Source organism: Bos indicus, chromosome 15 (genome assembly GCF_029378745.1).
Source record: "Bos indicus isolate NIAB-ARS_2022 breed Sahiwal x Tharparkar chromosome 15, NIAB-ARS_B.indTharparkar_mat_pri_1.0, whole genome shotgun sequence".
In the NCBI taxonomy this organism is placed as follows: Eukaryota; Metazoa; Chordata; class Mammalia; order Artiodactyla; family Bovidae; genus Bos; species Bos indicus.
In genome coordinates this window covers 83,375,854-83,401,220 of record NC_091774.1, presented here as the reverse complement: position 1 = coordinate 83,401,220, position 25,367 = coordinate 83,375,854, and the positions used below count along the sequence as shown (strand labels likewise).

Sequence of the window (25,367 nt, the reverse complement as noted above, 5' to 3'; positions counted from 1 at the left end):
CTTACCTTCCAAGGAGTAAGTGTCTTTTAATTTCATGGCTGCAGTCACCATCTGTAGTGATTTTGGAGCCCAGAAAAATAAAGTCTGACACTGTTTCCACTGTTTCCCCATCTATTTCCCATGAAGTGATGGGACCGGATGCCATGATCTTCGTTTTCTGAATGTTGAGCTTTAAGCCAACTTTTTCACTCTCCACTTTCACTTTCATCAAGAGGCTTTTGAGTTCCTCTTCACTTTCTGCCATAAGGGTGGTATCATCTGCATATCTGAGGTTATTGATATTTCTCCCAGCAATCTTGATTCCAGCTTGTGTTTCTTCCAGTCCAGCGTTTCTCATGATGTACTCTGCATATAAGTTAAATAAACAGGGTGACAATATACAGCCTTGACAAACTCCTTTTCCTATTTGGAACCAGTCTGTTGTTCCGTGTCCAGTTCTAACTGTTGCTTCCTGACCTGCATACAAATTTCTCAAGAGGCAGATCAGGTGGTCTGGTATTCCCATGTCTTTCAGAATTTTCCACAGTTGATTGTGATCCACACAGTCAAAGGCTTTGGCATAGTCAATAAAGCAGAAATAGATGCCTTTCTGGAACTCTCTTGCTTTTTCGATGATCCAGCGGATGTTGGCAATTTGATCTCTGGTTCCTCTGCCTTTTCTAAAACCAGCTTGAACATCAGGAAGTTTACGGTTCACATATTGCTAAAGCCTGGCTTGGAGAATTTTGAGCATTACTTTACTAGCGTGTGAGATGAGTGCAATTGTGCGGTAGTTTGAGCATTCTTTGGCATTGCCTTTCTTTGGGAATACCTCACTCTAAATAAAACAGAACGAGATGCCAAACTGCTGAAGAAGAACTTTGACTTAACAGAGATTCCTGCAGGCAAGTCTGAGCTTTGAGGTGTGTACCACAACCTGGCCCTTGCTTCTGGGCAGGGATCTAGGGACTCCACGAGATTAGTGTCAATCCCTGCAGGAACTGTAAAGGCTTAGGGACAGTGAGAAATCTTTAGCATTATACTTGGCTTAGAAGACAGGTTTATTCTTCTATGGGAAGGTAAGTTGTCAGCCAAACCCAGTATCTCTCTTAGCTGCCTTTTAGAGTGTCAGATTCTTTATCTCTGTGTTTAAGATCCAACTATGAAGATACAGACTATAGTAAAGATACAGATTATGCCATTTAGAGTTCTTCACGACAACGAAATGATCCTAATTATTCCTTAGGATAATAAAGATGATCTGTCTTTGGTTTTTGTAACATCTGCAAAAATCTGGAAGGCTGGCAGCACCATAGAATTTTGATCTAAGTCTTGACTTTCTTTTTTTATGTTTGTTTTATTTTGACTTTCTATCCAGATAATCAGACTTATTCATGCCGTGCCATTCATCACAGGGCCTTGTTTTCCCAATTTAGTGCAAATGAAGACAGACGCAGGGAATCAATTGAGCAATTTCCTGTTTGGGTTCAGAGTAGAAAAGTATCGGATAACTTCACAATGAAGAGAAGTGAGAGGTTATGCATCTAGTCACAAGAACGTAATGATCATTTCTCGGTAGACAGGTCAACTCCTTAAGACCCCATTATGTAACACGAATCTGTGTGGTCCTAAAGTATCAAGTAGAAATTCTTTTGGCTCTGGCCCCAAGATTCAGGATGGTCTAGAGAAGTTCCCTACTATTTTTTGTTTCTTATAAAGATCAAAATAAGACCCTACATTGAACTAGTCTTTACAAGAACCTCAAAATCTCCCAGACTATGCTATATATTCTCTCTCTTTCCCAGCACATAAAAGTAAGAAATCACTGATTTATTCATTCATGAATTCATTCTTACATCGCCTCCTACATTCTGGTACTAGTTGCTACATGCACTGGTAGGCACAAGATTCAAGAGCCATGACACCCTCCTTCTTGGAGAACCTGAAATGAGAGAAAAAATATATATATATACAGTCTTAGTCATCAATTACAGTCATTAAAACCCAGGAAGGTAAAGATACACTGGCAATTTCTCACAGAGTTAGGAATATTTTTATGGTCAGGGATTTCTCCATGAGACTGGGTTGTACTGGTTCAACTTGGAGTAATAACAATGCCACACCAATGTACTTCTACCTTGTCCTGGGCAGATAATCAGATGCAGGAAGGCATATTATTCTACAGAAAGAAATGAAAGCAGGAAAAAATGATCATGGGGTTCTTATACAATATTACATCAGAATAACTCGTGCTGTCTGATAAAACTCACACAGGGCCACTAGTACAGCTTTTGATAAATCAATTATGATAATACCTAGCCTGTCGTGACAACACCAGGCCCCATGTAAACCATTCCGTCATTTAACCTTTACAACAATTGTGTAGGGTAGATGCTAATTACTTGTACTTTGAAGATGAAACTGAAATGCACATAGATAAGGTTGCCATAGTTACACAGCTGGCAAAAAAACTGTGTAACTAAGCAAAGGTCTTCTTGAATCCAGACTCAAGGTTTTGTTTTTTCATTTTATCACTTAGTCTTTTACTTTTTATTGCACACATCAGTATTTTATACAAAAAAAAAAACCTCTTAAACTCTAATTATAGTGTTTTCTTCTGATTCTTTCTAATGTAGAGAAATTTTTATACAAGTTCAATCAGTAAACACAATAATTTGTGTTTTAACACTTTGAGTCTCATTTAAACATTTTTCCATGTGGTTGTACATATATCAATACGACTTAATGGCTATATAACAATCTATGATAGCAATCATAATACATAAAAATATACTTATTCAGTTTCCAATTACTGAGTTTTTTTTTAATTCAAATGAATACAATCACTAGAAATATCTTCATACAAATAGCCTTTTTTTCTTTTAAAATATTTTCCTGGGCATGTGCTACTCAGAGTGAGTTAGATCTATCAAGACAGGTTGGTTGTAGAGTACTTATTACATTCTTCTAAATAGCTTTTAACCCTACCAGACTTTACTGCCAATTTTGTGGACCAATCAGTATGGCTGTGTTTTAAAGAACCAGAGGTTGGCCCCTGTGGTGTCTATAACCACAGCTTTGAGTCTGCAGATATATGAACCGCTTCTAGGCTCAGCCAAGTCTCACTCATGTAAATTTTATTCGAATCAGTAGTATTTTTACAGTAGCGCAACCACAGACACCTTGTAGATTCAAAGAATTAGCTTAAAATTTTGGATGAAACTCTTTTTATCTTTTCCTCTAGTTTTAAATGTCATTAAGGTCATGCTTCTGTGTATAATAGATCTTTTATGACCTGGGAAAAGTCATTCATTGGTTTGTCCTGGGTTCCTTGACTGTTTTCAGTGACAAGATCACAGATGGTTCATGGTTTTGGGACAAGAATCAAGCCAAGATGTATGTCATCTTTGCTACCTACAAGGAGATCTAAATGTTGTAAATCCCTGAAAGATAATGAGTCAAGTTAATTACACTTTTTGTCTCCCAGCCCCAAGATGGAGGTATTAATAGCTAACCTCCTACCTGCTGAACATTTTAACAATATTTAAATAAGCTATCTGAACGTACTACTACATTGACAAAGTATAAAGTGGGATTTAACAAATTGTCCGAGTTGCTGGAAGACATTTAGTCATGCCCCAAGGTTTGTGAAATGAAAGTCGCTCAGCTGTGTCCGGCTCTTTGGGACCCCATGGACTGAACAGTCCATGGAATTCTCCAAGCCAGAATACTGGAGTGGGCAGCTGTTCACTTCTCCAGGGGATCTTCCCAACCCAGGGATCGAAGCCAGGTCTCCCGCACTGCAGGCAGATTCTTTACCATCTGAACCACAAGGGAAGACCAAGGTTTACATCCAGTGAATGTCACCCTCTTCTCCCAAATGCCCTTTGTAGGGCCTGAAAAAGCAGCTAAATTCATTCTGGCAAATAAAATCAGATAAGGTGCTATTGACAGATACAAAAGCATTTACCTGGCCCTCTTAATTTACACACCTACTCCCATCCATCTTAGCTCACATTTTTATTTTAGCTGGGTGAATTTTCTTTTTTATCAGGGAAAAAAAATAATTTTAGGGAAGAGAGTCTTTACAAGACCCTTCAAATCTTGCTCCTTCATAAAAACCTAAACGTCCTTCCCACGAGGGTGACTCTGACGCAGGTCCAAGTAGTAATGAACAAAACACACGAGCATCTGGGCGGCCTGTTACGTGGTGACTGCTGGGTGGGAGGAACGTTCATGTGCGTGACAGCAGCTACAGAGCATCAGAAGCAAGACGCTTGCTGTTTTAAATTCTCGTTTCCCTTTGAGAGTCTATTCTAGCCCAGCACACTGCCAACAGTCTAGAGCAGAAGTCCTCAAAGTCCAGGAGCGAATGCCTGATGAAGGGAGGTGGAGCTGATGTGCTAATAGAAATAAAGTGCCCAATAAATGTGATGTGCTTGAATCGTCCCCACACCATCCCCTCCCCTGTACCCGGTCTGGGAAAATCCATTCCAGGAAACCGGCCCTGGTGCCAGTAGCGGGGGAGCGCTGGTCTAGAGAAATGCATCTTCAACGTTCAGTCCCTTTTCGGTGGTGCTGCCCAGGGCAGTGAGCGCCCCGATGGGCAGTGCACACCAGCCTGATCTCCTTCACGCAGAGATGCAGGGAGATGGAGACAGTGGATATTTTCCTTATGTGGGAAAGCAGTGGGAGCTTTGAGCGCTGAAAGATTTAAAGACAAACTAAGGAGTGCTAATAAGATGGGCACGTTTTTAGTGGCCATGTTTTCTAAACCCAAAGGAATTAAGCTGTACCAGGCAAAATCCCATGGATGGAGGAGCCTGGTAGGCTGCAGTCCATGGGGTCGATAAGAGTCGGACACAACTGAGCGACTTCACTTTCACTTTTCACTTTCATGCATTGGAGAAGGAAATGGCAACCCACTCCAGTGTTCTTGCCTGGAGAGTCCCAGGGACTGGGGAGCCTGGTGGGCTGCTGTCTATGGGGTCGCACAGAGTCGGACATGACTGCAGCGACTTAGCAGCAGCAGCAGCAGGCTTATAAGACACAAGGAGGATCCCCTGGAGAAGGAAATGGCACCCCACTCTGGTACTCTTGCCTGGAAAATCCCATGGACGGAGGAGCCTGGTAGGCTACAGTCCATGGGGTCACAAACAGTTGGGCACAATTGAGGCACACTTTCACTTTCAGGCTTATAAGAGGAATATTTTCCATCCATGAACCTTGAAGTGTAAGTGAATGTGAAGTCGCTCAGTCGTGTCTGACTCTGCAACCCCATGACTCCTCTGTCCATGGGATTTTCCAGGCAAGAATACTGGAGTGGGTAGCCTTCCCCTCCTCCAGGGGATCTTCCCAACCCAGAGATTGAACTCAGCTCTCCTGCATTGCAGGCAGATTCTTTACCAGCTGAGCCACCAGGGAAGTCAAAAATAGTGCCTAACTAAACACTCAATATATATTTATTGAATTAATGATCAAGTGATGGCAAAGAATGTTGCTATTTCTTTGTAATCTCTCCACAATGCTATTCAGAGATTCGATATACTGGGTATTCAATAACTATCTGTGGACTACCTGAGAGTCCCTCTAAGAGCACTAGGGATTCTTCAAATTTCCACTCATAAGCTCTTCTATTGGCTGAGTTTCGGTAAATGTTTATTTCCAGGTCAGTCAGTCTTGAGAAGTTGTAAAAGTATAATACATTAATATCTGATATGTCATTGAAAAAAGTGTAATAGGTGATGCTTTAAAATTAGAAACAATATCTTCATCCATTTTCTTCTCAATACGAAAGGGAAATTTCAAGAAGGGGTGAACTGACGACGGTTGTTTGGCAGAGCTGGAAGGAGACGGTCTGCCTCTCTGCTCTTGCCGGGCTGTGATGTTACTGGTCTACCTTTTCCCCTTCCCTGGGGCCTCCAGGACCTTAGTTATCCGACCAAGGCTCAAGCCATGCCCCTTGCACTGGGAGCACAAAGTCTTAACCACTGGATCACCGGGAAGTCCTTCTAACTTCACCAATTAAACCTCAGATAATATTTGGGTTCTTTATACATTAGGTATATCATATAACAAGGAGCTTTGATATCCTGCTTCATTCTCTAACTTGTAGCACAAACATCTGCCACACTCGAGTAGCCTTCAAAAACATGACTGTCGTAACATATCCATTTATTTTTACTGGCATTTAGATGCCTACCAGGGCTTCCCGTAGCTCAGTGGTAAAGAATCTCCCTGCCAATGCTGGAGACACTGGTGAGATCCCTGATCCCGGATGGTCTTACATGCTTCGGAGCAACTAAGCCCATGTGACTTAAAAAAAAAATAGATGGCTACTAATGCTTCACTGTTCTAAGTATCACTGTGATAAAAAGCCTTGTATATAAGTCACTGTCTATGAACCTGATTACTTCCTTAAAGTTAAAATATTTTAACCCCCTACTTACACACTGCCAAATTGCATTCTAGAAAGACCACTAATTTGTACTCCCACAGATGATGCACAAAGGTGTGTGCTCGGTCAGTCAGTGTCCGACTCTTTGGGATCCCATGGACTGTTGCCCACCAGGCTCCTCTGTCCATGGGATTCTCCAGGCAAGAGCACTGGAGTGGGCTGCCATGTCCTCCTCCAGGGCATCTTCCCCACCCAGGATCAAACCCGCGTCTCCTGCATTGGCAGGTGGATTCCTTACCACTGAGCCATGAGCAAAGCCCCATTCACAAAGGTTCAGTTCAGTCGCCCAGTTGTGTCTGACTCTTTGCGACCCCATGGATTGCAACATGCCAGGCCTTCCTGTCCATCACCAACTCTCAGAGTTTACGCACACTCATGTCCATTGAGTCGGTGATGCCATCCAACCATCTTATCCTCTGTCGTCCCCTTCTCATGCCTTCAATCTTTCCCAGCATCAGGGTCTTTTCAAATGAGTCAGTTCTTCACATCAGGTGGCCAAAATATTGGAGTTTCAGCTTCAGCATCAGTCCTTCCAATGAATATTCAGGACTGATTTCCTTTAGGATGGACTGGTTGGATCTCCTTGCAGTCCAAGGGACTCTCAAGAGTCTTCTCCAACACCACAGTTCAAAAGCATCAATTCTTTGGGGCTCAGCTTTCTTTATAGTCCAACTCTCACATCCATACATGACTACTGGAAAAACCATAGCCTTGACTAGATGGACCTTTGTTAGCAAAGTAATGTCTCTGGTTTTTAATATGCTATCTAGGTTTTTCATAACTTTTCTTCCAAGGAGCAAGCGTCTTTTAATTTCATGGCTGCAATCACCATCTGCAGTGATTTTGGAGCCCCCAAAAATAAAGTCTGACACTGTTTCTATTGTTTCCCCATCTATTTGCCATGAAGTGATGGGACCGGATGCCATAATTTTAGTTTTCTGAATGTTGATTTTTAAGCCACCTTTTTCACTCTCCTCTTTCACTTTCATTAAGAGGCTCTTTAGTTCCTCTTCACTTTCTGCCATAAGGGTGGTATCATCTGCATATCTGAGGTTATTGATATTTCTCCCGGCAATCTTGATTCCAGCTTGTGCTTCATCCAGTTCAGCATTTCTCATGATGCAGTCTGCATATAAGTTAAATAAGTAGGATGACAATATACAGCCTTGATGTACCCTTTTCCCGACTTGGAAACAGTCTGTTGTTCCACAAAGGTACTGATCTTATAATTTTATGATCAACCCTGGGCTGGTTTCTTTCCTTCCTTCCCTCTGTCTTTCCTTCCCCCTCTTCTTTCCTCCTTCCTTCTCTTTCCTTCTCCTTTTTTTCTTTCTTTCTCTCTTATTATTTGTCAACTTGATGGTTTTACAGCAGCAACTATTTATCTGGTTTCCATTTGCTTATTAATTCATCTTTTTATATATTTACAGCCTTTAAATTTGTGTGAGTTTTTTTAAGATGCTTAAAGAACTTTAAGATTTATTTTTGTCTTGGTATTTTAAGTCAACACTTTCTCGTATGTGTGAAAAATATTTTAAAATTTTGTTAATGATTATATATATACATATGTATGATATGTTTATTATTATGGAATTCTGTGTTTAAATTTTGAAATTTTTCCATTTTTACAGTAAAGACATCCTGACATTTTATCCTGAAATCATACAAATATTCATTCATTTTTGTTCTTGCTGCTTCTGTTTGAAATTTCACAGGGAACTGATCCATCATTCTGCTATGTGCTGCGTGTTTATTCTGGTTTATGCTGTGCTACAGGGTTAACTTTCCTCCCAAAATAAGTAACCACTTGCTTTAGTGTAATTTTCAAACCATGTTTCCTTTATCCGTTGAATTGAGCTGTCATCTTTATCACACACTAAAGGCACATTTATGTTACGTTCTTGGCTGTTTACTTTGCTCCATAAATCAGTCTGTATATTCCTGCACCGATACCACCTTATTTTCATTCTATTTTATAATCATTTCATTGCAACCCCATGGACTATAGCCCCACCAGGCTCCTCTGTTCATGGAATTTTCCAGGCAAGAATATCGGAGTGGGTTGCCATTTCCTCCTCCAGGGGATCTTCCTGACACAGGGACAGAACCCGTGCCTCCTGCCTCTCCTGCATTGGCCAGTGGATTCTTTACTGCTGAGCCACCTGAGAAACCCCATTTTATAATCATTTACATCATAATATTAGAATCTGTTCATCTTTCCAGAAAACTACCATGATGAAAAGGTCTGCAGTTTGCCTTCACATAGGCTGTGCTGGTTTTAAAATACATCTACAAATTCTTTGATATATCTCTCTTTACAAGGTGGGGCTTAATCCCACTCTCTTTGAGTGTCAGAGTGTACTTAACTTATTTCTAGCAAAAAGAATGTGGCAGAAATGATGACAAATGACTTCTGAGGCTGGGTCATAAAAGATATTGCAGCCTCACACTCACGTTACTCACTCTAAGAGGACCTCCTGCGTACTGAGGACAATCAGGAAGCCCCATGGAGACGTCCACATGGCAAGGAACCACAGCCTCCTATGAAGAGCCAGGGAGGAATCGATGTGTTTGGCCAACAGCCGTGTAAGTGAGCCATCTTCGGTCCAGATCCTCCAGCCCCAGGGAGGCCTTCAGAGGACTACAACCTCCTAAAACAATGAGCCAGAACCACCCAGCTAAGCTGCTCCCAGACTGCCAACCTTCAGAAGCTTTGTGAGGTAGTAAATGACTTTTGTTTTAGGCTACTCTATTTGGGGGCTATTTTTTATGCAGCAATAGATAACTAACATGACATGACAAATCCCAGTGTCTAGGGAGTGATTGAAATGAACAGGGCAGCCGTTGATAGGTTGGGTTTCAGGAGGATTTTATGTGCCCCTTGCCCATATGCCACCATGGAATCAGGGCATACACCTACCAGAGATTTAGTAAGCTCCCAAATTACAAAGATTCCCCAGCCTCCTCCGAATATGTCCCTTCCTCACACACAGTTATAGTAAACACAGGTAGCGGTCCTGGTGGTGGTGGCAGTGACTTCATAAGGGTGGAAACATATTTGCCTTGTGAGATTTGACTTCTGTTTCCAGAGGTTTCTGAGCCTGTCTGATCCAAAGGGCCTGAGTTCCTACCTCTTAGTCCTCGTGACAGATTGTATTTTCCAAAAATGACCTTGATGTCACATCCCTTCCCACATGTTCTCCTCACATGATAATGTTGACACTTTTCCCCTCCAGAAATGGGGTCCATCTTTCCCTCCAACCTGGATGGACTTGTAACTAAAGCAGAAGTGATGTTTTGTGACTTTCTAGGTTGGATCATAAAAGAGACACACCCCCAGCGGACCCTTCTGGGACACTTGCTCTTGGAACACAGCCACCATGCTGGGAAGAAAGTAAGAAACTGCAGAGAAAGCCCACAAATAAGTGCTGTGGCTGAAAACCCCACTGGGCCCCCAGCTGACTGGTAGCATCAAATGCCAGACAGTGAGTGAAACGTCAGATGATTCCAGCAACCAACCACTGAGTCACCCCCAGCCTTCAAGCAGTACCAACTGATGCCACCTGGAGCAGAGACGGTCCTGGCCAAACTGCAGGTTCATTAGCCAAATCAATCATGATTGTTGTTTTAACCCACTAAACCCAGGATGGTTTGCTACGCACATTGTATAACCCCCAGTTCACTATCAAATCCTGAATGTCCTGTGTCTTATACCACACGTCTTGTGTTTTCTATTATAGGTATCCTCTCTTACTCAATAGGGAAGAAACGAAAGAAAACCGCAATGCAGACATCTTCCTGGTCAAAATGTGTTCCTGTCCACTAACAAGCGAGGGAAACAAGTGTGCCCGAGTGCTCAAGCACCCTAGTAACTTCATCAGGCTTCTGTATGATTGTTCGTGGACACCGCCAGGCTTTCAGTAGTAGTCGTGCAACGCTGGCAAATTCTCAGGCTTTGTTGAACAAGCTTCTCTTCCTTTTGTGAATTTCGCCCCCCCAAAAGGAGATCCAGCCAAGGTCCCTCCAGTAACAACAGGCTCATGAAATAGTCTGAATCTCTCTCTGCTTCTCCCATGTGTCCCCGGAAAAGGCCGGAAACTAGCAGCTAACCTAGCCCTCCTCATTTGTTGCTGTTGTATAGTCACTGAGTCCTGGGACACTCTGTGACTCCACGGACTATAGCCTGCCAGGCTCCTCTGTCCGTGGGATTCTCCAGGCAAGAGTACTGAAGCGGGTTGCCATTTCCTACTCCAGGGACCTTCCCGACCCAGGGATCAACCCCACGTCTCCCGCGTTGGCAGGTGAACTCTTTACTGCCGAGCCACCGGGGAAGCCCAGCCTCTCTCATTTAGGTGTGGGGAAATATGGGAGTCTAATGCCAGAAACATGGTACCACTAAGCTCGGGCCTAGGAAAGCCAAGGTATCGGACAGGAAGTTAAGAGTAGGAGCTGATTAAGCTTTCATGGGATTTGCTCCCTCTCTCCTGACCCTCCCCACCCCCATTTCTTTAGCCCTAGCTATCGCCAGTAAAATGGGCAAAGCTATACTTTGAATGGGATGCTGCCATCCAGTCCAGTTCTGACGATTCTGCAGAAACCACAAGAAATCAAGGGAAGGAGGTAATACTAAGGGGCACTTGAAGAGCACCTGGACCTACAAGGTAGAGTGTGTGAAGACACTGCCTATGAACCATCTCTTTTCTATATGTTGGTTTACAACCAAAAAGAAGAACTCAGCAGTGTTTGAACAATTACACAGTTAGGTGCTGAAGCAGGTGCTGTGGAGAGAATGGAATGCTGAATAAGAAACAGTTTCCGGGAATTCCCTGGCTGTCCAGTGGTTAGGGCTCAGTGCCTTCACTGAGTTCAACACGGGTTCAACCCCTGATCAGGGAACTAAGATCCTGTAGACCAAGCAGCAAAAAAAAAAAAAAATATATATATATATATATATATAGGGTTAGGGTTAGGGTTATATATATATATATCATTCCTTTCCTGAGTGGTGTAAATCGGGGCTCCCAGCTGGACGGTCCAGCAGGAAATGACCAGCATCCAGTGAGGAAGCTGAAGCTTTGTCTGTGTTTGCAGCTGCTCCCCAGAGCTGTTACCACTGAGCTCTGCCTCCCATCAGATCTAATGAGAATGTAACGCCTGATCGTCTGAGGAGCAGCTGAGGCAGGGATGCTAGTCCTGGGGAGCAGCTGCAAATACAGATCATCATTTCCAGAGAGGCTTGACTCACAGGGACCACCATAAACCAGCTGCTTACACGCTTGTATCAAAACCCTATCAGTGAGTGCGAGTGATGGTGAGTTGTACAATGATATCACAATGTAAGAACAATAAAGTACACAATAAGTAATGCATTTGAATAATCCCAAAACTCTCCCCCTCTCCACCAGTCTGTGGAAAAACTGTCTTCCACAAAACCTGTCCCTGGTGCCAAAAAGGCTGGGGACCACTGGTGTGAATGATGAGGGGACTAGTACTCAGAGCCCCACCTCTGCTCTGCAGTGCTCAGCGTCAACAGGAAATAACAGGAGCAACAGCACTGTAAGCGCCCCCTTCTCTCACCAGTTCGGTAAGAGAAACATGTACAGCAAGACTGACTTTCTGCTGTCTTATCCTCTAATGCCATGGTCTACCCCAGCAAACCATCACATTTCCTCACCTCTAAAAGCCAGCCACTCACAGGAGATGTCTCTACAGCCTGTTCTTACTGCCAAGGCCTTGTCAGCACCAAGCTGCCCCTTCCGGGACCCATGGCCGGAGGGGGCGGGAAGCCTGCCTGTTTCCCTACTCATTCTCGATTCTCCTTTCAACGTCCCTCATAGTTCCACCTAGTGAAGTCTTTTTTTCCATCTTTAAATAGTATACAGAACCAACACTTAAATGTTAAAATGTTCACTATACCACCAAAAATCATTTTGGATACCCAACAATGGTTCACATATACCACGTGGGGCAGGCTGAAAACTGGTCTCCCAAATGGTTCCCCAGGTCCTAACCCCCAGAACCTGCATGTACTTTATACAGTAACAGGGATTTTTGCAGATGAGATTAAGGATCCTGAGATGAAGAGACTACCCTGGATTATGAATATGCAGTCCCCCCGCCCACTGTTATCACAGATCACTTTATAAGAGGGAGGAAGGAGGAAGGGAGAGAGAAATGTGACAACAGAAGGAGAGAGAGACAGATGGAGAGTCTGGGAGAAGCCATGCTCCTTGCTTTGAAAATGGAGGATGAGGCTACAAGCTAAAGGATGCACCAACCTCTAGACACCAAAAAAGGTAAGAAAACAGATTCTCTCCTAGGCATCTCTGGCAGCAAGAACACAGTACTACAACAACTCAAACTACAGTTGAGACTCTGACCTCCAGAACTGCAAGAGAATAAATGAGTGCTGCCTTAACCCATTCAGTTTGTGGTAAGTTGTTACAGCAGCCAGTGTAAACTAGTACACAACCATTCAGCACTTAACTCATGCCTAATAAACCACTCAGGCCATGATCAAAGCACAGCACATAACAGATTCTCAGCTTCTTATGTAATAAACTGTCGAATGTATCACAAGCTGTCACTAAGAGCACACGATCATCCGGAACTGGCCTCTGGAGACCGGATGCTCCACATCCCCTCCTCTGTACTCAGAAGGTACCTTCTGCCCACCTTTCCCACAGTGGGACCTATTTTTAAGGACAAGAGAATAGGATGTTGTTGAGACCACCTGGACGGGATGCATGACGGGACTCTGTTCAGAGCTCTACATCTTTTAAGATTCTGGAAGGTGAGTGCAGTGACCTATTTGTCTTCTGACTGCCCAAGACAGACTCGGTATGTAAGTTCTCCTGCTTTGTAGGTGCTTCCTACCACCTACCAACCTGCAGTGACTCTCTTCAGTCTCTCCTCGTCCTCCGTGTCTGGGGACCAGTCTGTGAACCAATATGAGTATGGGCCATTTATTTATCTCATTAATGAGAAAACCAGCAGAATGGTAAGGCTGGTTTAAAACAAATACAAGAAAACATGTACCAAACCGAGTAGAGAAAAGAATGCTGAATAAGGCTCAAGTGTTAAATATACCAGTTAATATCTGAGGAGGCAGTTAAACTGTCCCCTTTGGGATTACCTTTTCTATCAAAATGAAATCATCTCAATTGGACAAAAATAATTTGCAATTTAGCAATCTTCTACAAAATAACATCTAATTTGTACCGAGTTTGGCACCTCACTAACAGTAAATACTAAGTCAAATAAAATTACCTCCCCAAGAACTTCAAGTTATCCTTAAGCAGGCTCATTAGACAATGTTCTTGTTACAACACAGAAAGGGCAGATAGTAACCTTTTCCCTTATTTCCAAGTTTGGTGTAACTTTTCTAAAGAGAATTCCCAGGTACCTATTAGTAGTAATAAACCACTCCAGAATCTTGTGTTTTAAACAACCATTTTATTGTATCACCACAGTTTTATGGGTCAGGTATTTGGGAAAGGCTCAGTTGAGTGATTCTTCTACTCCACATGGGGTTGAATGGGGTCACTCAATGATACTCAGCTGGTAGTTGAGTTGGTCTGGAGAGTCCAAGACAGCTTTATTCATCAGTCTAGTGCGACTGGTGATTTGGTTACAGCTGGACCCCTCTTGCTCTCCATGGAGTCTCAGAGCCTTCCCATGTGACCTCCTCAGCAAGGTAACTAGGCCTCTAACGTGGACCCACAATGTCAACCTTCTTAGAGACTAGACTCAGAGCTGACACAGCATGCCTCCCCCCACCTCTCCATTGGTCAAAGCCATCACATCCAGTCCAGATTCAAGGAATCGTGGAAACAGAACTCACCTCTTAATGAGAGAACAGTCAAAGAATCTGTGGGCTCTTTTAATTTACCACAAGTTTTTGTCTTATACATTTTTATTTTCATTATATTGCTAATCTTTTTGTCTAAGGTCTGCTGCACCAAAGGTTCCCGTAACTTTCTAGAATGTCCGTTACAACTTTGTTGACTATGTAAGCAATGACCCTCTGGGCAGCCCACCACTCTTTTTCTCCCTCTCTATAACCCTCTGCAAGCACTCAAGGGTAATAAAGCAGTGGTTCTCAAAGTGTAGTCCCAGAACCAATAGCATCTGCATCACTTGGGAACCGTATAACTGTAATCCTTAGGTCCTATTTCATAACTTCATAAACTCTGGTGATGGGGCCCGGCAGCCTGTTTTAATAAACCCTCTTGCTGAGGCTGGGAACCACTATTGTAGAGCTGTACATTACTTAATGAAAATGAATACAACATCTGAAACTAGTCTTACAAAAAAGTACATTTTTACCACCATGTCTAGAGTCTGTAAATACCACAGTGGATTATTTACAACTTCTGAACAAGGACAGACAATGCCAAAGCATGGCAGTTTTCACTAACTGATGTCCTCTCTCTGATGTCAAAAGCCTTTTTCATACACCTGGCATGAAGGAGAGACTTTTATTCCATCCACTCAAGGGACACTCTCCAGAGACCTCATACTGTATTTCCCCAGAATTACTTGTGAAAATAATTTGTACCTTCTCCATCTTAAGAATGGGCTTGTTGGGACTTCTCTGGTGGCCTAGTGGATAAGATTCTGTGCTCCCAAGACAGAGGACCTGGGTTCAATCTCTGGTCAGGGAATTAGATCCCACATGCAGCAACTAATGCGCTGCAAATCCAAATAAATAAATATTTTTTAAAAAGAAAAGAATGGGCCTGTTATGTAGTTCAAAAAATACACTATTCACCTAAAGGGATTCTCATGAACCTCCATTAAAGACAGGCCTCACAGTGAGAAAAACAGGTAATTTTATCCATGGTCTCTATGATAACCTTGCTTTCTTTCACTTCTGCTCTTTATAATTTTTTTCCTTATTCTTTGAGATTATCCTATTTTCTATATAAACTGCTTTAGCTGTATCCCCCTTACTCCTTGGAAGGAAAGTTATGACCAACCTAGATAGCATATTCAAAAGCAGAGACATTACTTTGCTAACAAAGGTCCGTCTAGTCAAGGCTATGGTTTTTCCAGTGGTCATGTATGGATGTGAGAGTTGGACTGTGAAGAAGGCTGAGCGCCAAAGAATTGATGCTTTTGAACTGTGGTGTTGGAGAAGACTCTTGAGAGTCCCTTGGACTGCAAGGAGATCCAACCAGTCCATTCTGAAGGAGATCAGTCCTGGGTGTCCTTTGGAAGGAATGATGCTAAAGCTGAAACTCCAATACTTTGGCCACCTCATGAGAAGAGTTGACTCATTGGAAAGGACCCTGATGCTGGGAGAGATTGAGGGCAGGAGGAGAAGGGGACGACAGAGGATGAGATGGCTGGATGGCATCACCAACTCAATGGACATGGGTTTGGGTAAACACTAGGAGTTGGTGATGGACAGGGAGGCCTGGCGTGCTGCAATTCATGGGGTCACAAAGAGTCGGACACGACTGAGCGACTGAACTGAACTGAAAAATCTTTCTATGTTAATAAGTTTATAGCTTAGTTCTAAATGTTTCCTACTTCCCATTATGTTTTCTCAAGCAGATCATTAATTAGAGGCATAGAGTTCTTTTAAATTTCTGATTTCTACTGTAATCATCAGAAAACAGGATCCACAACATCAGGAATCAGCAAACTGTTTCTGTACAGGCCAGGTAGTAAATATTTCAGGCTTTGCTAGCCAAATGGCCTCCACTAAGTATGCAACTCTCCCTTGGTTCCCTAAAGCAACCAAGAATATGTAAATAAATAAGGACGGCTGCATTCCAACAAAACTTTACTGACAAAAGCAGGCAGCTGGCCAGATTTGACTGTGGGTCACGATCTGCCAGGCTTCCCGGGTGGTGCAGTGGTAAAGAATCCTCCTGCCAGTGCAGAAGACTCAGAGACTTGAGTTTGATCCCTGGGATGGGAAGATCCCCTGGAGGAGGAAATGGCAACCCACTCCAGTATTTCTGCCTGGAAAACCCCATGGACAGAAGAGCCTCCTGGGCTACAGTCCATGGGGTTGCACAGAGTCGGGCACGATTCGGCACGCATGCATGGGTCTACATGGCACCAATTCTTTGATCATTGTTAACCCACTCCAGTGTTTTTGCCTAGAGAATCCCATGGACGGATAAGCCTGGTAGGCTGCAGTCCACAGGGCTGCACAGAGTCGGACACGACTGAAGTGGTAGCAGCAGCATATGACATTGTGTAATGTTGTATGAATGCTTGGATTCTAATTGTCATCTTATACTTAGCCTGCTCCATTTCAAGCTTTAGGTCTGGCCCATGTAAACATTCACTTGTAAAACCATCACAGTGATTAAGAGATTGGATTTTTGGAATCAGAGAGACCTGGTTGCCATTGCTATGTGTGGTTTATTGTTAGTCTCTCAGTCTTGCCGACTCCTCTTTGCAACCCCATGGACTGCAGCCCAGCAGGCTCCTGTGTCCATGAGATTTTCCAGGGAAGGATACTGGAGTGGGTTGCCATTTCCTTCTCCAGAGGATCTTCCTGACCCAGGGACCCAGAGACGCGGGTCTCCTACACTGCAGGCAGATTCTATGCTGACTGAGCTACAAGGGAATGGTTTAGGATAAATTATTTGACATCTCTAATCCTCAGGTTGCACATCTGTACAGAAAATAATAGTACCCATCTCACAAGTTCAGAAGGTAAAGAATCTGCCTGCCAATCCAGAAGACCCAGGTTCGATCCCTGGGTGGGGAAGATCCAAAGGGAATAGGAAACCACCGCAGTGGTCCTGCCTGGAGAACTCCAGGCACAGAGGAGGCGTCAGCTGTAACATGGGTTACAGTCCATGGGGTCGCAACGAATGACACAACTGAGCGATTAACAGTATCACTATCTCACAAACCGCAATCATGAGGAGTAGTATTAGAATCATCGTGCCATTGAACCGCTACTCTATGAGACAGGGATCATTAAGTGCACTTTACAGAGAAATTAAGCCTCAGACACGTTTAGGTAATTTGCTCCAAATCTAATAGCCAGTGACAAAGCACTGCCTCCCACCCAGAACTTCCTGTTCCAAATTCACAATTTCCACTCCTCAGACTCTGATTAAGCTGGTCATCCTAACACGCAAGCAATTTATGCCACTCCTAAGGCGAGGCTGCACTCTGAGACACCAGGAGAAAGGAGTTGCGAAACGCCCTCCTTAATTCTTGGAATTAATTCTTCGCTGTGCGAGTTTAATCCTCGAGGAGAGTCCTGAGGCCGAAAGGGCAGGGCGGGCCGCGCTAGCTGAGGTAAATCTCCCCAACAGGCTCCCGGAAGCACGGCGCCCCAGGCAAACGCCTTCCCGGGCTTGATCCTCTCAGGAGCTGGTGTCACCCAGCGGCGCACTCAGCCTCGAAGACCGTGCTGCCCACGGCTGGGCTGCCCTTCTCTGCTCTCCCACTCCGCGCGCCTGGGGCCTAAAAATACCTCTCGGGTGGAACCTCCCTAAACAAGTCCTCGGCCTTTTTTTTTTTTTAACACCCTCACCACTTAGACACACATAAATCACAGCCCTGGCCTGCTGTCGGCTCAGCGGGTGACATGCCGCTGCAAGTGGCGACGAACGCAGCCCCTTCCAAAGACCTGAACGTCTCCCCCCGCCCCTCCCCCGCATTCGGCGCAAACGGTCAGTCGTGAGGACCGCCCGAGCAACTCGAAGACGGTGTCGGACGTTGGAAAGACAGTCTAGGAATCTCCGTTTTTCCAGCCCAGGCTAACTTAAGCCTGGGACTCTTCAAAGCCCTGTCCTGTGACAATCACAAGGCTTTTCTCCGCCCCGTCGGTGACGGAAAACTCGTGACTGGAACCTGAGCGCCGGGCGAACGCAGAGGAGCCGGAGGGGGCGGAGCTACAAGCCTAGACCGCGAGGAAGCCCCCGACGGGCGGCGCGTGCGCAGTCTCTCGCCGCGGGACCTCCTTCCCGCCGCTGAGACTAGGAAGCGGGACGCCAAATCTGTCCCCGCGCAGCCGCCGCCGCCGGGTGCCGAGCGGGGCGGCCGCCCTCTCCGAGGCGCGCCTGCGCACGTCCCCACGCACGCTCCGGCGTACGGCGGCGGCCAGGGGTCGCGAGCCGGTGGAGGACCCGCGCACGGAGGAGCCCGGAGAGTCGGCGCCTCTTCCCTCCCTCTCCCATTCCCCTCCCCGCTCCCTCTCCCCCCCTCCCCAAGAATGTTCCGCTACGAGGTGAGCCGCCGCGACCGGAAGTGACCCCTCCCTCGGTCCCGCACAAGCCCAGCTCTCTTTCAGTCTCTCTCTCACGCGCGTCGGTCCCGCGCTCTGGGGAGGAGGGAGCGGCCGGGGGAACCCGCGGGACCCCGCGGAAGGCGTCGGTTTGGGGTCGCGGGTTTCAGCCGCGGGTGGAGAGCCAGCTTTGGGGGGGGGGGGGGGCGGGACCGCCCTGTCGGTGGCCGGCGGAGAGAGCTGACCTCTGTGTTGGGCTGGGGCGGGCCCGTGAAGTACCGTGACCACACAGCCCCCCGCCCCCGCCTCGGAGGAGCGCCGAGTAGAGAGCCTTGCACCCGCAGCCGGTGATTCCTGTGGAGGACTCACTCGGGAAAGGCCAGAGACGCGTTTCCCGCCCTGGACACGGAAGCGTCTCCCCCTCACAAACGGGCGATCGTCAGGTCCCGGGGGCCCGGACTTGCCTTCTGACTGGGGCCGAGGACTGTTTACTGAAGAGGACTGGGGGTTGGGGAGGGGCGTGTCCCGCAGGAGTTCCTTGGGGGCGAGCGGACGGAGACGTGGGCTGGGGGAAGGTCCCGGGAATGCAGGACCAGTCGAGAGTCTTGGCGCTGTCGCTAACTCGCCGTGTGACCTCTAGCGACTCCTGATGCCTTGGACAGGGTTTCTGGGACTTGTAGAACTGACAGGGTTGGTCTAGGTGATCCCTAAGAGTCTCTCCAATTTGAGAAGCAGTGATTTGGTTCAGTAGACTTTCGTGATTTGCGAGTGCTTGGAGAAGTTGCCTCTCATGTGGAGGCAGTCGCTTGCTTGTTTCGTGTTGAGTTTGGGAGGACTTAAGATGGGTAGACTGGCCCTTGAACCTAACTTTTCGTTTGGGAACAGCCTCGCTGAGAGGTGGTCAGTCAAGGTATATCAGAAATGTGCCTGCAGAGAGAGTGGGTTTCCGACCCTGAGTCTTTGAAAACTGTGGACACATAGACCTTCTATTTGATAGGAATGGCTCAAGATCAAACTGACTTTATGAAAATATGGAGAGAAGCGATGAGATGCAGTAGGCAAAATTCCCAAGAAAACTTGGAAAATTAATCAGTTGAAAAGTGAAATGAAGGGGGAGGGAAGGGAGTGTTAAGAACACACCTAGGTTGTTATGGTGATATCTAGCATTGTCTAGCAGTATCCAGTGTTTGTCTAAAACTTTGCCTCCTTTGAGCCTCACAACACCTCTGAAGGAGATGGTATTGTCCCTGCATTACCACTTAAAGAGACTGTGGTTTAAAGTCTAACACAGCCTGAGACACAATAGGTGCTCAGGAGGTATTGAATGAATTAATCAGAAGGGGTGTGGCTTGTCCAGGTTGACCTCGCTTGTAGGAGTAGAGACTGAGCTTGAACTCATCACATCACAGTTTTTCAAGAGTTCACTGTGATTGAAAACTTAGCTTTCTCTTTTACCACCGAGTTTGAGCCTATAGGAAAACAAAATGTGTGAAGGAAAATGGAGAGAAAGCTTTAAAAGGGCTTAATAGTTGAGAACATGACATGAACATGGGAAAGATGAGAATTTCAGTGAAAAATAACTCAGGCAAAAAAAGTGTTCATTTTCAGTTGTCATTGTAACAAGTGATGGAAAGGAAGTTGCAGGCCTAATTTCTTGGTTGCATGAGGAAATGCTATTATTAGAGCCTTGATAAATAGAGAAATGGAAGTTTGGGGGGAAGAGGTTAAATAAATAGGAAAGGGAAGCTGACAGAAAAGGTACTGAATCTTCCAATGTCAGGGAAATTGGGGGATAGAAAAAATGCCATCTGTACAGAAAGTCATAATGAAGCTATTGTGTAGATTGGTAAGGTAAGAACATTTTTAGAACATTTTGAAAATGAGGTTGTGAACTTCCTGAATACCTAATCTTTTTTTCTCTTTTTTTTTTTTTTTTTAAGTCTTTGGAGGATTGTCCTCTGGATGAAGATGAAGATGCATTTCAGGGCCTGGGAGAGGAGGACGAAGAGATTGATCAATTCAATGATGATACATTTGGGTCAGGTGCAGTTGGTAAGTGACAGCTTTCTTTTATAATGTCTCGGTCTCCTGCTCTTTTCAAATGCTGTCTTTTATCAGCATTGATACTTTTGTCTTAGCAGGAATATCCTCATTCACAGAGTTGGCAGACTTCTATTCTTCACTCCAAGCATCTACCGTGCTCCTCTGGGCTTCTGTTTGCCTCACTTACAAAAACCAGGTGTTTTTCTAAGCCGTGTCCCTCCCAGCTTTATGATCTGTGGCCCTCAGTTGACACTATGAGAAAATCAAGTGATTAGAGAAGTACACATTTTATAAAGGCTGAAAATAATCCTGCTGCTAAGTCACTTCAGTCGTGTCCGACTCTATGCGACCCCGTAGATGGCAGCCCACCAGGCTCCCCCGTCCCTGGGATTCTCCAGGCAAGAACACTGGAATGGCTTGCCATTTCCTTCTCCAGAAAATAATCCTAGAAGAAGTAAATATTTATTTGTGGAACATACAACTTAACTAGTGGACTAGGAGAAAACTCAGGTTTTGATATGTATGTTTTAAAATTTAGTTGATCAGTAGTATATAGCATGATCCTCTGTTGTACTGTAGTATATTCAGTTAGAGTTTTTGATTCCAAGAATTTTGGTGATAGAAAGTCTTCATAAATTAGAAAAGTGCTGTGTACAAATGAGATTTTCTCATCCCTGGAGATAGATAATATTTCAGGAATTGGAAGAGGTTAAAAAATTAAAGAGCCAAACTAAACTAGAGGTCACGGTTATAATTACTGAGATGAGAAATTTAGGGGGCAAGTTTATATGATAAAGTTTGAAATTTGAGATTCTAGAACAAGCATACTAATAAGTTAAAATTAAAGTGTACTTAAAAGATGAATAGGTGAGGGAATTCCCTAGTGGTCCAGTGCTTAAGGCTGAACTCTCACTGCCAAGGGCCCCGGTTCCATTTCTGGTTGGAGAACTAAGATCCAGCATGTGCGAGGCCAAAAAGAGAGGGAGATGCGGCTCTCTTTGCTTTGATGGTGTTGAAAAACAACAATGACCGCATTTACACTGGGATGTGTGAATGTGTGGAGTTTCTTTGAACTCTGTCTAAGCAACAAATATTCAAACTTAAGTAATAAGGAAGAAGAAGAGGAAACTTATCAGTATTGAGTAACCCCAAAATGTTGAATATCAAAAACAAAGAAGGTCTTTAAAAACGTCGTATTGGTTACTGGTTTTGCAGTGACCTAAATGACTTGTTTGTTTAAGCTTAGACCGAGTTAACTGGCAAAAATGAAAAAATGTTCTCTGTTCAGTCAGGGTTTAGAGAATTCACTGGAGAGCTAAAACTGCCACTTTTGGGAGCAGGAAGAGAAGTATTTAAGGTGGAAGCAAGGCTCATTACAAAAGGGAACTGAAGACCTTTTGGATTCCAGCCGTAGTTTAAGGGAAGACCTCGTCCCAGAGGATGATCTAAGATGCTGTTCTTTCTCCAGGGAGACCACAGGGAAGGAGGGGAAGAACAGAGAATGGCGGGAGCAGGGGGCTGATGGAAATTGCAGATTATATTTGAAACTTTAGTAAAAACCTATAGAATACAATAAAGCTCCAAACAAGTGTGTGCTTGCTTCTGGAACTCTTTCTCTCTTAAAATAGTGTACCGAATGTTACCATTTTGTAGCAAATTCGTCTGTATTAAAATGAAATATATTAAGACAGGACATAGCAAATGTCCTCAGTTTTGAACCTGGACTGGAGAGAAATAGTCTTGCCTTCTCCCTGACTTCCAGAGTGCTCGACAGTCTTTTTTTTTTCTGAGTTTCTCCCAAGATAAGGAAAGTATTGCCCTAAAAGAATTTTAAAGTATGCAGAATTGTATTTTATGGGATGGAAAAGCAAAAAGTGCACACACATTGAAAAAGCCCCTAGGGTTACACAGTAGAAGAACAGGTGGTAAAAAGGTAAGAGCTGCGAAATCGCATGTGGATAGGGCAGCCCGTTTCTGTACCCTGAGGCACAAGGATGGTTAAGGACTTCTTGGTCTACAGAGTCTGTAGTTGAGAAAAGATTTCTAAATGTGAGCCCTTAACATTGAGACAATTGTAAGGTTAAAATCCTAGTTCCTCCTAACACCTTGATATAAATAGTATACAGATTTATAAAAAGAACATTTCTAAGTCCACCTGTGACTTGTTTAATGTACTTCCACAGATGGGTAGAGAATTTAAACAAGGAGGTAGAATGTTAGACCTATGACATATGTTTTGACTTGATGGTTTTTAACTCAAGGAGTGAGTGTCTTGAGTAATACCTGTTAATACAGTAGTTATTTTAAGTCACTGGCTACAAATGCTCTGATGTCACCTTTCCGTAAGAAACTAGTCAGTGTCTTTGCATGGAAAAAAATATTTGCGTCATCTTTGAGCAATAAATGGGCCATAGTAACCTCAACTCATTCTCTAAAAACGAAAGCTTACACTTCCAAGGTACTTATTAGATGCTCGGGACCATTCTAAATGTTTTACATATATTATCAATCCTGATAGCAATCTTATGAGGTAGGCACTATTATTATCGTCATTTTAGCTAATGAAGAAGGAAAGTGTCAGAGAGGTTAAGTAACTATAAATACAATCAGTGTAAACTACAAGTTATGTTTAACAGTATTTGGGGAATCCTTGGAAATCTTCTGCCTCCACGTGGAAGGATCCTCATTGTTTCTTCCTCCTTTTTACTGATAACTGCTGAAATCTTTAGAGACTGAGATTGCTCTAAAGTTAAATTAACTCTACTTTTTATTTTGTTTTTATTCAGATATATCCCAGAGACAGATTTGAAGGGAATTGCCACAAGAAGTACGTGTTTATAAAAGCAGACAGGATTTTAGTAACTCACATCTGGGTATAGGTTAATTTTTTTTAACATTTGTATTTATTTGGCTGTACTGAGTCTTAGTTGCATCACATGAGAATCTTCACTGTGGCATGTGGGATCTAGTTCCCTGACCAGAGGTTGAACCGGGGCTCTCTGCACTGGGAGCACAGTGTTAGCCATCAGATCACCAGGGAAGTCCCAGAGTATAGGTTATACTTAAAGGAAAATAGGTATCTCTTTCCCTTCATTTCTCTTGTTGTTTTCCCCTACCCTTTATCATTTTGGCGAGTGTGGGTTGAGGTCAAACAAACAAAGGCATGTTTAAGTAACTATATTTTTCAGTCATTCAAAGAAGATACAGAGTGAAGTGTCTTTTTACACCAAGGCCATGTGTGGCCTCTGACGTTGCTTCAGGTGATTTTTCACAAAACAGGAAATACATAAAATGATGATGGCGTTTTGTGGCATAGATTTCTTTACTTACATATTTGAAAAAGTAACAATTCACAACAGAGCCTTTCTTACAGAATATGGCTACTAATCAGTGTTTTTTAAATTAATTACTAAGGACAAATAGATAATCGTCTTTGATGAGACATATAGTAAAGCTTCCCTGGTAGCTCAAATGGTAAAGTGTCTGCCTACAATGCGGGAGACCCAGGTTCGATCCCTGGGTCGGGAAGATCCCCTGAAGAAGGAAATGGCAACCCACTCCAGTAATCTTGCCTGGAAAATCCCATTGACCGAAGAGCCTCGTAGGCTACAGTCCGTGGAGTCGCAAAGAGTCGGACATGACTGAGCGACTTCACTTCACTTCATAGAAAAGTTAGTAAATAGGATTATGAGAAGTGAATGGAAACTCTTCTACATTAGAATTAATCCATTAACAAATCAGTTTCTTAAATTTGGGTAATAAATGTTTTTAAAACATCCCATAATTAGGGATCATAGACTCTTTTTTTTCCCCCCCTTTTTTTGGCATTGTTGAGTCAATAAGGTTGGAAAAAGCAGTTGGTCCTTCAGAGCATCCTAGCTTACTCTTCTTTAGCAAAGATGACACCAAGTATTAATGTCACAATTGATTTTTGATTATGCTATTCCTTGTTTTTTTTTAATAACTGATAATTTAGTACTCTAAATTTTCATCTAAACTAGATTTTTCCCTTACTGTACATAGTACATTCAGATCTATCACAGCCCTCCAAGACTAGACAGTGGTTCTGATCGTATCAGATATCCTACTTTGTGTTTCTACTTTTAAAAATTTAACATTCCTGAAGAATTGTGGGGAAGTTTTGCTGAGTTACATATTTGTATAATGTTTAAAATTTTTTTTTTAGCAAACATGTATTTGTAAACAGGAAAAAAGAGTAAAGATACTTTTAACAAGTTCCATATGAAAGTCTAAATCTTTTTTTGAAGTAGCTACCATTTATTACACCCTTAGTATATACTAGACACTTTTTTTTTCTTTGCATGTTGTTTCCAGTCCTTCTCCTTTCTTTAAACGAGATATATAGAAAAATAAAATGGGGAGGATTGTCATTAAGGACAGTTCTTCAGAATTCTGTGTTGTGATGTTAGTTATAAAGAGAATTACCTATTGTCTGTGTTGGATTTGCAGAACATATAAAACTAAAATAGGAATAAAAATATGTAATGTATGCAAGAGAATACATGGGGTTTTGGTGGGTTAGATGAGGCAAAGGTAAGAATTGAAATGAAAAGATTATTTAGAGAAAGCGTCAGTGAGGAGGGAAAGAAAGGTGTCTGAATTTGAATGCTAAAGGCGAAATAGTAGCGCTTTTATGATGGAGGTAGAAGGGAATGATGA

General features: G+C 43.6%; 1 protein-coding gene and 1 long non-coding RNA gene across 8 annotated transcripts in view; one reads left to right on the top strand and one right to left on the bottom strand.

Moving 5' to 3' along the window:
• The window catches only part of LOC109569296 (uncharacterized), a 68,101-nt gene extending 49,818 nt beyond the window's left edge, over positions 1-18,283 (bottom strand). Inside the window, exon 1 of the long non-coding RNA XR_011560602.1 lies at positions 1,836-18,283. This is a non-coding gene — a long non-coding RNA (uncharacterized lncRNA). The remainder of the gene's footprint in view (positions 1-1,835) is intronic.
• A 207-nt stretch (positions 18,284-18,490) lies between these two features.
• PATL1 (PAT1 homolog 1, processing body mRNA decay factor) overlaps positions 18,491-25,367 on the top strand; it is a 40,804-nt gene continuing 33,927 nt past the window's right edge. For 2 of the 7 annotated variants that reach the window (XM_019975260.2, XM_070767509.1), the window contains exons 1-2: positions 18,491-18,647; positions 20,585-20,696. In XM_019975260.2, coding sequence (XP_019830819.2) covers positions 18,633-18,647; positions 20,585-20,696 — 127 coding nt within the window. In that variant the 5' untranslated portion in view covers positions 18,491-18,632. Of the gene's footprint in view, positions 18,648-18,823; positions 20,496-20,584; positions 20,697-25,367 lie in introns of those variants that run through there. The other 5 variants (XM_070767510.1, XM_070767508.1, XM_070767507.1 and 2 more) reach the window with 5 other exon arrangements.